General features: G+C 42.0%; 1 protein-coding gene across 2 annotated transcripts in view; it reads right to left on the reverse strand.

Annotated features, from left to right (window-relative positions):
• Positions 1 to 397: 397 nt before the first annotated feature.
• SUGCT (succinyl-CoA:glutarate-CoA transferase) overlaps positions 398 to 16,281 on the reverse strand; it is a 580,716-nt gene continuing 564,832 nt past the window's right edge. Inside the window, exon 15 of one of the 2 annotated variants that reach the window (XM_018559667.1) lies at positions 398 to 644. In XM_018559667.1, the coding sequence (XP_018415169.1) occupies positions 481 to 644 (164 nt within the window). In that variant the 3' untranslated portion in view covers positions 398 to 480. The remainder of the gene's footprint in view (positions 645 to 16,281) is intronic. The other variant, XM_018559666.1, reaches the window with a different exon arrangement.

Consider the following 16,281-nt stretch of genomic DNA (forward strand, 5'->3'; position numbering starts at 1 on the left):
AGGGGCTGGATTCCCCCCTCCCCGCTCCGATCCGCCAGCACTGACTGGCGGATTGGATGGGGGAGGGGGCGGGTACATCTGGCTCTGCCTCTAGATAGACAGAGCCAGCTGTCAGTCACGCAGCTGGGCGGATCCCGGCATAAATGTCGGGATCAGCTTCAGCTGCGGCGTCTCAGTATACCGTGAGCAGCAGCTCACGGTATACTGCGGCGTCTCATATGAGCCTAGGGAGGATGCTAGTTTGTGTCCTCCCGTTACCCTAAAGAGAACTATGGGAAAAAGCCTTAACCCCATAGTTCTCCTTTAATTCTGGTTTAAGACTATTCAGAAGAAAATAAATAATATAGTTCATATGCATGTTTATTAAATTGTTAGTGATGCATTTGCTGTAAAAATAGTTGAAAACCATGTCATTTACAAAATGTATTACAAATCAAAACTAAACTGGTGCTAAATAATACTTTGCTAGATCTTTTGCTATCAATTCCCTGTATTTTCAGATATTGTCTTGGCTTGTATCAGTTCAGCAATGTAGCCATCTTCATATCCCAGTAAGGTTTTCAGAACCTCAACAGTGTGCTGGCCCAAAACAGGAGGTGGTACAGGGGCTGACGAATTAAAGCTGTTGAATCTTACAGCAGGACCTATGGAAAAAAAAAAAGAAATGTTTCAATGAAAGGTCCTATTGATATGGTAATCTGCTTTTCTGAAAATATAAAAGACACACATTAATATAGCTATGTATTTATTAATATGTCATTAAATTTTTTTTTTTTACTGCAAGCAGGGTAAGTACCTACATTTGTTTTCGTATCAGCCTCTAGCAGTCTCAAACTGCAGAGCAGACTACAGGTTCCTGTAGTCTGCTCTGTGACAAAGAGTGTCACAGGTTGCTAAGAGCTCTTAGCAACTTGAGACGCTGTGGCCGCCTCCGCCACCTTTACCCGGCCACCCCCTCAATAAGATGCCGCCTAAGGCAACTGCCTCGGGCTGCCTAATTATGGGGATGGCACTGGTTATTAAAATGTTGTCACTTATGCAGTAATCCAGAAAACTATTTCTCAGGCTTCACTTACTATCTGCTCTTTTATGGCAAAAAAAGAGCAGATGTTTCCTCCTGGTGATTTGTGTTTATTTACTTAATCATTTCTATGAATTTTCCAGACAGTAGCTCCTACTAAATTATTGTACTGAAATTACCCCTATGTACCCAGGATAATAATCTCATGTTACATGCTCATTTTTTATATTTGAATATATAAGTACAGTGGCGCCACAAGGGGGGTGCTGCCTACACCGAGTGACACCATCATATAGGGTGACACCAAAATGACTGACAGTCATCCGCTTTAACAAGTTGGCTACTCAGTCATGGAGAGCCCGACCATTGCACGAGAGGGGCAGGGGCACGGCAACATACCTTTTCCCACCAGGTGAACGTCCCCTCCTCTCTCTGCCAGTGTCCAATACCAAGATGGTCACCGGCTGGTAAGCACATGTGACGTCATGCGTGATGACATCCCAGCAGGGTGTCACCCGTTGGCCACTCCGGGTGACACCATACCGGGGGATGCCCCTGTATAATTATGCTCAAAAAGTTATGAAATGACAAAGTAAAAACTGCCAAAATAATTCAACCCACAAGTCATGTTAAATGCTTTCATGGTACCGTCATCACTTTCACAGAAATATATGCAAGTCCAGCTCAGTGCAGAACAAAGCAGTAGTCACCCAATGTGATACAATGGCAAGGAAAATGAAGGACCAGGAGTTCCAGTGATCCTAAAATTGACTGTGTCAGGGAGTTCAGGGCCACACTGTCATCTGTGGTTCTTCCTCCAGTGCTTACACTGTCAGTGCTGCCCCCTCCTACCTTGGAAAAATATATTTGGCAAGATGAGTACTTTACTTCATCTTCACTGTAAGTGTCTTTGTGGTTAATGATGAACATCTATGATGAAAAAAAGGAATCAGCGCGCAGTAAGTGTAAAAACATGGGAAAATATATAAGTACAGTGGCGCCACAAGGGGGGTGCTGCCTACACCGAGTGACACCATCATATAGGGTGACACCAAAATGACTGACAGTCATCCGCTTTAACAAGTTGGCTACTCAGTCATGGAGAGCCCGACCATTGCACGAGAGGGGCAGGGGCACGGCAACATACCTTTTCCCACCAGGTGAACGTCCCCTCCTCTCTCTGCCAGTGTCCAATACCAAGATGGTCACCGGCTGGTAAGCACATGTGACGTCATGCGTGATGACATCCCAGCAGGGTGTCACCCGTTGGCCACTCCGGGTGACACCATACCGGGGGATGCCCCTGTATAATTATGCTCAAAAAGTTATGAAATGACAAAGTAAAAACTGCCAAAATAATTCAACCCACAAGTCATGTTAAATGCTTTCATGGTACCGTCATCACTTTCACAGAAATATATGCAAGTCCAGCTCAGTGCAGAACAAAGCAGTAGTCACCCAATGTGATACAATGGCAAGGAAAATGAAGGACCAGGAGTTCCAGTGATCCTAAAATTGACTGTGTCAGGGAGTTCAGGGCCACACTGTCATCTGTGGTTCTTCCTCCAGTGCTTACACTGTCAGTGCTGCCCCCTCCTACCTTGGAAAAATATATTTGGCAAGATGAGTACTTTACTTCATCTTCACTGTAAGTGTCTTTGTGGTTAATGATGAACATCTATGATGAAAAAAAGGAATCAGCGCGCAGTAAGTGTAAAAACATGGGAGGGAACCATACATAACTGGATGTCCTCTACATTGGTCATAAAACATTGGATAATGTTTTGAGGCAGCAATACAATATATGTGTCTTTGGTATTGATTTAAATGAACATAACAATTTGCTCATTTAACTATTTCCATCCATTGAGAACAAATGACAAGGTCTCATTCAGCAGACGCATAGCTTAGGCATTTAATGAAGAGCAGAGATCTGTTAAACAGTCTCTCTTGAGAAGATCAAGCAAAAAAGCTCATTGTTTGTCCAGCAACCTAGCTGGGATTTTGTGCACTTGGACATTGATGGCTTTGAGGTTACTTAAAACAGGGTAAAGTGTTTGCCTGTGGCATATTGGTCAGATGCTGCCAAGCCAAATGGGTAGGCCACAGCGCTAATCACCTAAAAGAATGTTTATGGAAATAGTTCAATGGTTTGTGTTTTATTATACCAAAATCAAATTATTCTTAAAGCTTCCCCAACAGTGTGATTTGTCCATAAACTGCCCAAATATAGCAGTGGATGTCTCCTAGATACAACTTGAATCATAACATAAATTAAAAACCTTGCATCCATCTTCTGTAGTGAAAATCAAGTGAATCTAAGAGTAAACTACCACAGCCTGTGAAAGAAAATATATACTATAAGGATATCAGTACATGACTCAAAGAGATCTGCAGATCCTGGGAGCAAAGGATAACTACTATCTATGGCTATATTAAGCAGCAAACTATAAATTATGTTTTCACATATTTGATTCTATTCAACAAAATACTGAATGTGTTGTTTCTGTGGCAGTAAGTATTGCTTATGATAAACAGAGAACACCTTTGTAAGGCAGCCTAGACAGCAAAGCAATAACTTAACGAAAGCTGCTGTGGTTTCTGCAAAATATGTTTTACAGTCATACCATGGTATAAAACAACGTTGTTTGTGAGAACCCCCATGATAGAGCTCTTTCCCTGAAGTCATGAATATTGTTGATGTAATCAAGAATAAGTCCTGTTACAGTGAAAGACTTCTCCTTCATAATAAAAAGGTCAGTATTTCAAGCCTTAATTGGAAAGCAAATCTTGTTAAAATCTTTAATTTTTAGGTGACCCCTCTCTTTAAACAGCACTACTTTGGGCACACAGGAGCCAAGAATACGGAAAACGCTGGCCTTTATTTTGCTTTAAAGATTTAACACAAAGTAACATTTTGTGAAGTTCGATTCCAACGCAGAATTTTTTAAAGAAGAATTACGGGGAGAGTGAAATTCACTCATCTCCATAATTAGATGTCTGTGAAGGTTCTCATTCATTCAGGTCATGGTATATCTGTAAAAAATAAGTCGAGGCAACTGGACTTGCTCTATTTTTCTTGAAGACGTTTTACGGGTCACAGGGGCGCCCCGAGGCCAGGTGTCACCCGGTCTCTAGACTGGGTGTCACCCCACCGTGTCGTCAGCGTGTGACGTCATCGTGCATGCTTGGCCATCTGATTGACGCCTGCCGGCACACATCTTGGTGATGGACAGAGAGAGAGAGTAGGGGACGTTCCCCCGGCAGGATAAGGTATGCTGCCATGTCCCCTCCTCTCTCCTGACACTGTCGGGCTCTCGGTCCATGACCGAGTGACCGACTTTTTAGAGGGGGTGTCATTTTGGTGTCAGTCATTTTGGTGTCACCCCTGCAATGTTGTCACCCAGGTGCGGGCTGCACCCCCCTTGTGATGGTACTGACTGCTCATCCAACCAGCTTTCTCAATTCAGAATGACTTGTACAAAAAATTATCTGGGAAAGGGGAGGGTGAAAAGCATGACAAACGGAAGAATTTGGTCATCCCATATGTAGCTGGGGTGTCTGAGAAACTCAGAAGGGTTTTTAAAAAACATCACATCCCTGTCTCCTTTAAACCCAGCAATACACTGAGGCAACTACTGGTTCACTCAAAAGACCCAACGCCAAAACACAAGATGAGCAACATTGTGTATGCAGTTCAGTGCAGTGAGGAGTGCTCAGAATTGTATGTCAGTGAAACAAAACAGCAGCTACACCAGCGTATGGCACAGCATAGAAGAGCAAAACCCTCTGGTGAGGATTCGGCAGTATACCTACATCTAAAGGAAAAAGGTCACTCCTTTGAAGACAGTGAAATACACATCCAAGATAAGGAGGAGGTTTAAAAGAGGTGTGAAAGAGGCCATTTATGTAAAAATGGAGAAGCCAAGCTTGAATAGAGGTGGGGGAGGGGGGTGGGACATCTATTGTCTGCCACATACAATGCTGTTTTAACACCTCTCTCCTGGTTGTGACTAACATATTATGTGGATTGGAGCAACATTTACCATATTAATTCCCAGAGAATGTTTTGTAGAAGTCATTCTGAATTGAGAAAGCTGGTTGGATGACCAGTGAAACGTCTTCAAGGAAAATACAGCAAGTCCAGTTGTTGACTTATTTTTTACAGATACTCCACAATTAGAGCTGAAGAGTGACGCTAAAGCTGTCACATGCATCCTCTTTTGAGTGAGAACTGAGGTATCACATACCTCTGATCACTGAGTTCCTGATCTTCTCACAGCAGACAGCGGTGACCATCAGTCACACTGGGCATAGCTGGGTGGGCATAGCTGGCTCGGCCTCTAGAGAGGCCGAGACAGTTATGAATCAGGCAGTGCGGTGTCAGCATATAGCGGCTAAAAGTCCCGCTATATGCTGAGTTTTGGGTCACAGGAGGACATAGTAAATGTGCTCCTGTGACCCTAAAGAGAACTATGACCAAAAAAGGTTGGGCCATAGTTCTCTTTTAATATAATATTGTTGCTCTGAACCGTAAGGGAAGACAAGAGGACATGTCCCTGAAAAAACACACAAATACATAAATGAAGATTAAATATTATATACTGTATATATATATATAATGGAGATTTCTTCCCACCCAGAGCTCTAAGAAATCTCCTGGCTCCAGGATCCCAACCTTGATCCAGAAAACCCAGAAAGAACCGAAAAGGCAGTTCTCTCCTGGTACCAGTAATGTCTTCCTGGAGCCACTCAGCCCCTCTGGCTGAGAACCCTGGGTGACTTTGAGACCACCTAACACCGTGGTATTGCCTCACAATGCCACAGTATATGTATATATCTATATAATTAAAAACCTTTTCACAAACTAGTGCTTTCCCCACAAGACCTGAAATATGGGTTGTCATCATGATATCAGATACAAAACTCAGCACTTTTTTATTCACCTTACTATCAGTCATTGGGGTTGGCCACCACAGTGATGGCCTGTGACTGCCAGTGAGGCACAGGAGGTAGAGCGGTTCTGGGGTCAAAGAACTAAATTTATATTTGAAGTACATTTTGGCATAATGAAGCTTTCTGGGTTTTGAGGATCCTGAGCCGTATGAAGGAAACTGAAGCTATGTGCATGCACCTGCACAGCTTTAAATGTAATGGTAAGTAAATGCTAAGTTTCTCACGATTACTTAAAGTAGAATTAAACTCTCATTTTGTGTTTGCAAATATCTACTGCTAGCATTTTAAGCCTGAAAATTACTTAAAACCCCCAAACATTATATATTTTCTGAAAGCAAAGACCCTATAGAATAAAATGGTGGCAGTTGCAAATTTTTCTGTTGAGCGACATTAGCGCAAATCCTTATCAAACCACAAAATGTAGTGAACAATGTACCTAAATGCTCCAAAACACAATAAAATACCCATTGTTTCTATAAAATATAAAAGATGGTTACGAGTAAATAGATACCCAACATGCCCAGGTCAAAAATTGTGTGCGTCCGTGAAACGGCGACAAAATTCAGTACCCCAAAAAGTTCATAGACTACGCTGATGACCCCACTCTCACTCCGGCGTGCGCGGCGATACCCAACATGTGTAGCGTGTTTGTCGTTTTCATACGTAGGCGCACCCGATGCATGGTTAGGTGAAGACGCACATTACTTCAATTGCTATCACATAGGGGGGCTTGCAAGCCCCCCATGTGATAGCAGATGGTGGTGACAGGTACTCTTTAAGGTGATTCTGGGGGTCCAAAAGACCCCCAGTGTCCTCTTTACACTCCAAATAAGCTATTGAAGTGCAGATCGCACTTCTATAGCTTATAGCTGGGCTTCAGGAGCCCAGCACTGACAGTTATGGAACCAGAAGTGATGCAATCTGCTTTGCTCCCGGTCCCATAGAACGGGGAGGGGATCGACGAACGGAGGTTCATCCATCTCCTCACCAGCTTCCCCCTGGCACCAGAGAAGCCTGTCCCGGGCCCGTAGGAGGGGCAATGGAACCCGGGAAACACGGGCGGGGCCTCTTCACCGGGCCATAGAAGCGATCTGGCGACAGCTGAGTCGCCAAAATCGCTTCTACTGTAATGCCGACAGTCCCGGCGGCTTTCTGTTTAAACAGCCCTGATGCCAGCGATGTACACTGGCCACAGTTGGTCATGAAGGGGTTAAGAGAGGTAAGTAGTTGTCAGGTTGTATAACTCAGTATGCGATGTTTACAGGCTAAACTGCATAGCTGCAGCCAGCTACTATTGAGTGCATTAACAATCTTAGCATATCACAACTCTATCACAGCAAGTAGTTCCCGGGGATCTCTTTGTGTATCCAAGTCTCTAGACTATAAATCTCCAGATGTTTAAAGAAACTACTGCAACATGGAGCTGTCATTTTCCCCTATGATGCTATCACCATATGTTCAAATGCAACATTCATAACAACTGACCCACATACTCCATTTACCAAGAAGAGATATACAGATACTACAGTTTCTTTGTCATGTAGACTGTCTTGAGTACACAAAAAGCAACAGTTCTGTGCACTCAGCTGTTTTTAAGAGCAAACCAATCTAGAGTATTATGTATAATATACCCTCAAGGTGTTTCTGGAAAAGTTTACTATAGCTATAGCGGTTTAGAAGTCAAGTACATAATTGAACTAGCAGTTATCATACTTTCTTACTTTGACAATACGCATCTTTAATAATCTTAAATACCAGCTTGATTGCAGGTAGCCTGCAGCACAGATGGAGTCAATTTTAAAGTCTTATAAATGAGTTTTTGTGGAACCATGTAGCCTTTAGAAAAATCTCTGATTGAGCAATTCTTACCATGTCCAGTTTTAGCATATATTTTCAAATTAGTAACATATATTTTTAACACACTTTCCTAGCCCATTAAATTTACAATGCTTTACAATGCTTTGATGAACTTCACAATCTTAGGTGGTCAGAACATGACACAAGGTTTGCCTTTTTTATATAAAGTCTGCAGCAACCTGCCTTGTTTAATGGCCAGATCTTAGCGGATTAGCTACCTTTATGCCACTGGCTTTGGCTAAGTAAAATTTGAACTGATCATAATGGAATGTGTAACACAAAACTGTTAAAGTACAGCTGTATATCTAAATCCCAAAACAGAAAATGTCATATGCTGTAGCTTACCAGTCCTTCGATGAGGTGGCTCCATTATTTCTGATTTTCAGGCTTTGGTTATGCCTACAAATAACACACTTTCTGTCCCTGGGTGGCTGCACTCACTATTCCACTGTATCTTTGGAGGGAGTCATGGTTGTTACTAGGGATGCGCCGATATCGGTGCCGATACCGAGTACTTGGGCGAGTACTCGTACTCGCCCAAATGCTCCGATGCCTAGCACGAGTACTTCCTGTATCAGGAAGCCGGGCAGCCGTCATTACACGCTGCCCCATCTCATGACGAGGGAGCATGAAGCCGGCCTCCCGGCCAATCAGAAAGCAGGGCGTCGTGTCATTACACGGCGCCCGGATTCCTGATTGGCCGGCCAGACGGTTCCGGCTAGGTACCGGAGGAAGGACGTGTTCTGGCTGGAGTGGCCCTGGTGGTGACAGGCTGGACATACCAAGGTAAGAGGGGACTTTCTTGTTAATCGGGAAGCCGGGTGGCGAGTCTTGACACACTGCCCGGCTTCCCGGCTAATCAGGAAGCCAGGTGGCGAGTCATTACACGCCACCTGGCTTCCTGAATGGAACTTCCGTTGCTCGGTAATTGGTATCGGCGAGGACCGGAAAAAAATGATCGGTACTCGTACTCGGTACCGAAATACCAGTATCGGTGCATCCCTAGTTGTTACCCAGGCTGAACTTCTGTTTGTTCATCTCAATTAAATAGGGGGTGGGGAGACTAGTAGTATACACACTGAAGATAATATTTGTTTTTTTGTACTCGCTGAAAATGTTCTATGCCTGAAAATAAAAACCAGTGCAGCCACCACATCTCAGGACTAGTAAGCTGCAATATATTATATATTTGTTCTTGGGTTTAACTAACTAGTGGCGTTGCACCTGGAATATTTTGCTTTTGATCAAAGATAGTTTTACACAAAATGAAATGCTGTGCCAAAATCAAAAGGGGTGTCCTTTGCACTATTTCATAATAATGGCATTGTCAATGTTTAGACTGCACTTTTTCCCTGAATACCAGTAATTACAAATCTTACTCTTGTGACTTTTAATTGATAAGGCTGTTACCAGATGTTGAACAGAACCTAAACCATATTAGTAATTTGTCCCTAGAATAACATTTCTGTAATGATACAAGAGCCACATTTAGGCTGGGATACAGGATCCAAAGCAACATCATGTTACAAGATGCAGAGAGATGCCATGCTGCTAGACTCATAGTAATCCTAGGGTATCAGACAATATAAAAAAATAAAACAAAACAGGACCATGTTAATAGAGACATTGGTGCCACATTACCAAAGCTAGTAGGACCACATTACCATAGGCAATGTTGTAATGATAGCAAAGTCTACTGAGAACCAAGCATACCGAGAACTAAGAAACGCATTTGACAAAATATTACAGAAACATAAACTGTTAAGCTGGCCACACATCTTACAACCATCGCAAGGCTTTTGTCTTGCGATGGTTGTAAAGTAATTTAAAAAACGTACAATCTGCCCATCTTGGACAGGCAGATCGTACCTGCGATAATCGCAAGCCCGCCCCGCTGAGGGGCGGCCTTCCGATGACCACAATGCTGAAGGGCAGTGTGCGCTTGCGCACACCGGCCCGTTCGGCATTTATCTTACGAGCATGCCACCCCCCCGCCGACAATCGTACGATTCTCGGCAGGTTTTCAAACATGTTCCTAAGATAAAAGTCGTGCGACCGTACAGTAGAAACGGTTGCACGCCTTCCACACACTTTGCGATTATCGTACGATCGCGGGATTTCCCGTGATTATCGTACGATAATCGCAAGGTGTGTGGGCACCTTTAGGAGAAATGCTTAATCTAGCAACAAAAACCTTTGATAACGTCTGCAGATGATGATAAATTTCATAAGATAATTGTCATTGCTGTTGCTTAAAGTCTGTGGCTAAATTCTTGAATCCCATGAATAAAGCTATGCTGAAACATATGTACAAGTGTGCTGTGCCAAGTTTCCTCTACACATCTTTTCCAGTTCTCCCCAGTGCATTGCTTTCAGGGGCATAGGATTCAACAAAACAGAGTACCGCCTGCACTTTTTTCAGACTTGCATTCCACACATGGCTTCTATAGCAGGGATTGTCAGTTCCTGATTTTTACATGACTCTTTCTGGTCAGATTGTCACGTTCTTTCCAGGGATGCATGGAGACCCATTCTACATTCGGTAATTGTATATTGCTTTGTTCAGCACAGTTTCAGGTCTCCCATAGGACAAAGTTTGCATACATTTTGCATATGCAAGGAGTTTTGTTTGTTTCCCATTTTATTCCACAATGCAGCAGCAGTGGTAAGCTTGACTGAAACGAATCTATATGGGAAAGATTTATGCAGGAAATAACTAAATCTGAGTTCAAGTTCATAACTGAAATAACCTAGAATGATTCACTTTAGACATAGGTATGGGAAACGTTCTCTGTGACTAGAGGGAACATTCCTGAATAAAGCTCCAAAAACAGTGTCTTACTTCACTGTTTCACTGAACGACTTACAAAAGACACCATAGGTAAAATTGGCCCTCTTTCCATTAGGTATGCATCCAGCATACAACTCTTCACTAGTGATGTGCGGGGGCTTGGTGCAAACCAAGTTGGCCCAGGTTTGCCCAAGCCCCCGCAAAACTGTCACTGACACCCCCCATTCAGTTCCATCAGATGCTGCCAGGGCTTTCCCTGCTTCACAGCTAAATGTGACAAAGGGGAGGAGAATGCCACTGCTGCAACTACTTGGGCCAACTAGGGGGGTGTCAGTGCCAATGGGGACAAGGGCCTCTTCCCCACAAGCCCTGATGCGTTGGCTGTGGGGGTTCATATGCTATAATCCAGACTATCAATATTCCAAGAGTTGGAGGATAATTGTATTTATAGTGCAAACTGTGCTGACCTGAACAAAGCATGTAGCAACATCATAAAATTATCAGCATGCTTGGGTCAGTGTCTCAGAATGTATTTAAGCCATTAAATCAACATGGAAGCCAGGGAACTAACATTTTTCAGAAGGAGTTGTTTAAAATAAACAAATCTTACTTCATTACTACATTCTTCAGGTGCAGATCAGACCTGTGCACACAATGCATGGAAATATACTATTGTGCATTGTGGTGTGCACTGTTTCGGCTATAATTACACTTTAATGTATGCCATAACATGCATTAGTGGATGTATTTATACACCACAATGGAACGGAAAGATGTTTTAAGCCTCATGGGAGCCAGTCACCTCTACTGCAGTATGCATGTGCTGTGCTAGGCCATAGAGGGTAACTAGGGTAATGGATAAAGGAGGGTGGGGGGCTTTAATAGATTTTGCACTAAAAGTATGCTAACTATTTAAAATGCATCTAAACCTAAGAATGAAAATGTCATCAAGTGCAACTTACCAGTCATTAGGCTAACAACATTTTCAGAAAGTACAGAAAATAGCTGTGGATCTTGCCAGAAATGCTGTGTCCTTGTAAGCTGAAAAGCAAGCACTAACATCCTTCTCTTTGTTTTTCAGGTCCCATCAATCCACCATGTAAAAGAGATGGTGATATGCAGACATGTTTCAAATCCAGCCTGTACAACAACCATGGCTCTCTTCATAGTTATAGTGGATGAATACCGTTACCATAGGACAGAAAGTATGTTATTTGCAGGATCAACAGGTGAAAATAGGAAAAATACTAAAAGAAAAAAAATAATCTACCACCACATCTAAGAAATAGTAAGCTGCAATATTATATTAAACATCTGTTATATACAGATATACCTAGAAATAAAGTCAAAACAATTCCATGCAGTAATACATATAGTTAATTGCTTACTTTCTTTGTATAAGTATGTAATGTCTTACAAAGTACAGAAACTATACTACAAATTATCACAAAACTCACAACAGGAAATGAACAATAAGCTTGGAAGAAGGAAGGGAAATACATGTTTAAAGTTTGTCATTCTCTCCCCATTCTAATTTTCTCACCTAAAAACAGCTGAGCAAAACATCTGCCTGCAATGCCTTCATGTTTTCCTTCCATCAGCTTTAAAGCACTTATTTTTCCTGACACTTGGGGAACTATATAAATAAGAATACTCCAAATGACATAACAGAAGATTCTCGCTCAATAATTGCAGTCTGCTCCCTGCATGACTTAAATCTCAAAACTCCAAATTATATAAATGTGCTAATAGAAGCAGAAATTATGTAATTGTAAATCTAAGATACACATATTATTCCAATGTAAAATGCATTTTATCTTATTAGCATTGGTAACATGTGGTCATTTTTTCCACATGACCTTGCTTTGACACTCATCTTGTTTTAAGTGCTGTAATATCTGTATGAGAATAATTTAGAATGGCTCAATCACAATGGGTTGTATGTCTGTCCTTTATCGAATACAACATAAGTAAGAACACTGCTATTACTGCTGCTTAGGAAAACATAGAGATTATGAGACCCTGTTGTGACGGACCGCACGGCACCCTAACTGGGTGCCTCCATCACTATGTAGCTTCCTCTCCGCTGGAACCTGAATTCCAGCATCCTCAGCCCAAACCTGCCTAATTATTGGACAGAACCAATATATTAGGACAGAAAACGAAACTCATAAAATAATAAAGATTAACCCCAAACATCAGACAACACCAATGCTGAAGTAAAAACAGGAACTGACTGTCATGTACCTGGGTGGAGACTGAGCTGACCAGAGGGCTACGCTTGCGCATGAGTGCCGCTGCGTTGGTAAACACGACTTCTGAATTTGAGTGTGTTTACCTCAGTACGGCAACGTGGAGTAATGGGCTGGAGCTGACTTGGAGAGACACAGCACAGAGTCCAAGTAGGAAAGCCCAGTGGATGCCACAGGTGAATCAGGAACGTAGTCGAGGTCACAGGCCAGGGTTATTCATAGCAAAACACTTGCAAGGATAAGGTGTCAAATCAAGAAACACAGAGTAGTCTGGTCACAAGCCATGATCGAACACAAGGAAGCCAGTAGCCGGGTAGAAGTGCCAAGTCGGTAATCAGAAGCAGAGTCAGGGATGAAGTCGGGTCAGAACACAGGAAGCCAAGCAGCAGGGTCAGGAGACAGGAAACAGGATACAGCTGAGACCAGTCAGCAATGGATTCAGGACTCACATTGACTTTATAGTGGATCAGATGTCACTGAACGCTCGTGCGTAACAGCAAGTGTAGCGAGCTGACGTTTGCATGCACGGAATTCAAAACGCACGTGCCCATTATTAAGAGCATAGTTGCCCTTGAGCCTAAGGACAGGAGCACGCACATGAACCCAGGGTTGCTTTCTGGTAAGTACCTTACACTGACTTTATTGAAAACCAGTACAGTATTTATACAGTTCTGGTGGTTTCAAAACATAACACAATCAAATCATCAAGCAAACAATCCCCTCCCCGGGGCCTTAATGAAAGAATAGGGAGAGGGTAAACAAATAGGATCTACTCCTAAAGTCAGCTAAACCTAGAGTCAGCAAATGGACAAATAGTTCAATGGGAGTCCAGAATTAACCCCCTTCAGTGCTGCTGGATTCACATCCTGTACCTATAATGGGTACAGGGTGACTTAAACATAAAGCCATGGGAAATATGCAGCATATCCACTCCACACATACATCTGGGATAATAGTTCCGTGTAACCCCAAGAAGTCCGAGGGGGTTCTCCATAGTCCTCAGTCCATAGTCAGTAGGAAGGAGGCTAGCCCCTAGGCTCCCCCAACAGCCCCAGTAACGGTTGAGTCCATCACACTTGTGACAGCAGAATAACCCTTTCATTCCCAGGATTAATTGAAGTCAAGATACCTAGGTCAAATTTAGAAGGAATGGTATGTGGCAGTTATATGACAATAACTCCATGACTAATTTGCCTACCTAAATAATCTGTGCATACGTTAGTGACAAATTTGTGCACTGTTTTAATGTAACCCTTGCTTTTATTTTTATTTGAGGATGAGAAATAAACAATTGCTAATTGGTAACCACTGTGATTGCTTCCCCATCGCCATCGTTTGTGGGGGCTGGAGCTGTTAGTGACAGCCGAGTTTGACTGCTAGCATCAGCACAACATCTACTGCTAGCTATCAAGTATGAATGTTAATTTCCATTCTCTGAGCATGGGACATTTTGCAGGGGATTGTTAATCTAGAAATTGTGGACAGATAAAAGTTAAACTTCTGAACTTCTTTAGGTGTGTAATGAGTGGATTCGACCACTTCTGACTTGTTTGAAGATGTATGCTTCAGGGCTATCGTCCTGTTGGCTTTCCTATCTAGTTAACCACTGAGCTGAAACAAGCATGTGCATAACAGGTGTGCCAAATTATTCACTGTTACGGATTCCAAAAACAGATGCAATTTTTACATTCTCCAGCACTTCCAATATCCTGTGACCCAACCATAAGTTATAATTTCTTCTACCTAGGTAGCCCCTATTATTAACCTTTATTCCCCTTGGCCAGAACCAACAATGCACTCCATGTAGCAAGGCATACTTTTGTCCTGTACTGGGAATACTTTTGGATATACTTCACCAGTCCTGGGCAAGCCTGGCAGTGAAAATATAGCTTTACTCAAATATGGAGTTTACACTTTCATTTAGAATTTTCCTTTCAAGTGTTGTCTTTATTTGAACATATGTCCAGTCATGGGGTCATAACTGCAATCTGAAATTTGCTAAAAAGTGCATTTAAAAGTAGCATTAAACTCTCAAACTTTTTTCAATATAAATCCAGATCAAACAAATACAGTACACATTGCCCACATTCTATATATGTCTGCCCAAGCACTTAGAGTCATCATGTTACAAAACAGCTCTAACTATCTCAGCTTCACTTTTCTGAACTTCCTATGGAGTACAAGATCACAAGGGAGTGAGCAGTCTCCATCAGCTGTTCATCTACTAGCTTGCAGAAGGAAGGAGCCAGAAGCAGACATAAAAGGTGGCTTTATAGGATCCTGCAAGGGGAAGGAGACACCCTAAAACTGGATATCAGGGCCAGTGCTCAAAGGACCAGCTGATTCTGCAGGAAGCTAAAACTTTTAAATATCAAGCACCATCAATTGTAAGTAATTTAATTAGCATTTGAAATAGCATAAAAGCCGTTTTATCATAATATTACTTTAAACTGCCATTAACCCCTTGGGGACCAATGATGGAATTATTCCGTCATGGTTCTCGGTGCCATAAGGACCCATGATGGAATAATTCTGTCATGGGTCCTTAAGGGTTTAAGCCTATGTCCTGATGAGTTGGGGGCAGCTGGTGCTCTTTTAGGGTATGAGCAGTTCTTAATATCATGGTTCTAGTAAATAAATTATGGCTTCAGTGCATGGTCTACATGAGGGCCCAAGTGCCATATTTCACATTGTGTATTTGAATGCATACATTTAAAAACAGGACACTTATGAAAAGAAAATGACTCAATAAGTAAAATATATCTCATACATATTCCATACAATATCTACTAATAGCGTAAATATGTATAAAGAGCATAAAAAAAAGATATTTTTGTAATCAAATAATTTTATGGAATAGAACTTAAGAATCACTATAAATTGACAAGAAGTCAACTTACAAGTAGTGATCTACTTGTCACCATATGGAACTCAAAGTAAAACATGGATGTCTCTTGTCTTCTCTTCTCTATGAAAAAAGCACTTACAGGTACCTATCCGTATAGTTTAGTTGCTTAGTAGTATTTAAAAACAGTGACCAAAATTATGCATGGGAAGAACAAATGAGGAGAGTGGCAGAATCGGGTTCCAGTGCCACCTAGTAGCTTCAGCCAAAGGCAACTTTAGCACCAATTCAAAGACAACTTTGGTGACAAGTTAAAACCATCTGGAGAATCACATACTATATGTTGGCTAAATAGCAATGAAAAAAAAGTGTTTTACAATGATCAGAATGTTCTATTACAGTACATTTAAAGCGCTATGCTTTAAAGTGTGCTAAGCTGGGGATTGTAAGAAACATTGAAATCCTTTTTAGTACACATGTGGCAAAAAGCATTCCACTTTATTTTGACAGCTTTTTTATTTCCATAAATATTTATGGACAATGCCTCTAATAAAAGTGA

The sequence above is a fragment of the Nanorana parkeri genome, unplaced genomic scaffold, assembly GCF_000935625.1.
Source record: "Nanorana parkeri isolate BGI_ZX_2015 unplaced genomic scaffold, ASM93562v1 scaffold410, whole genome shotgun sequence".
NCBI lineage: Eukaryota > Metazoa > Chordata > Amphibia > Anura > Dicroglossidae > Nanorana > Nanorana parkeri.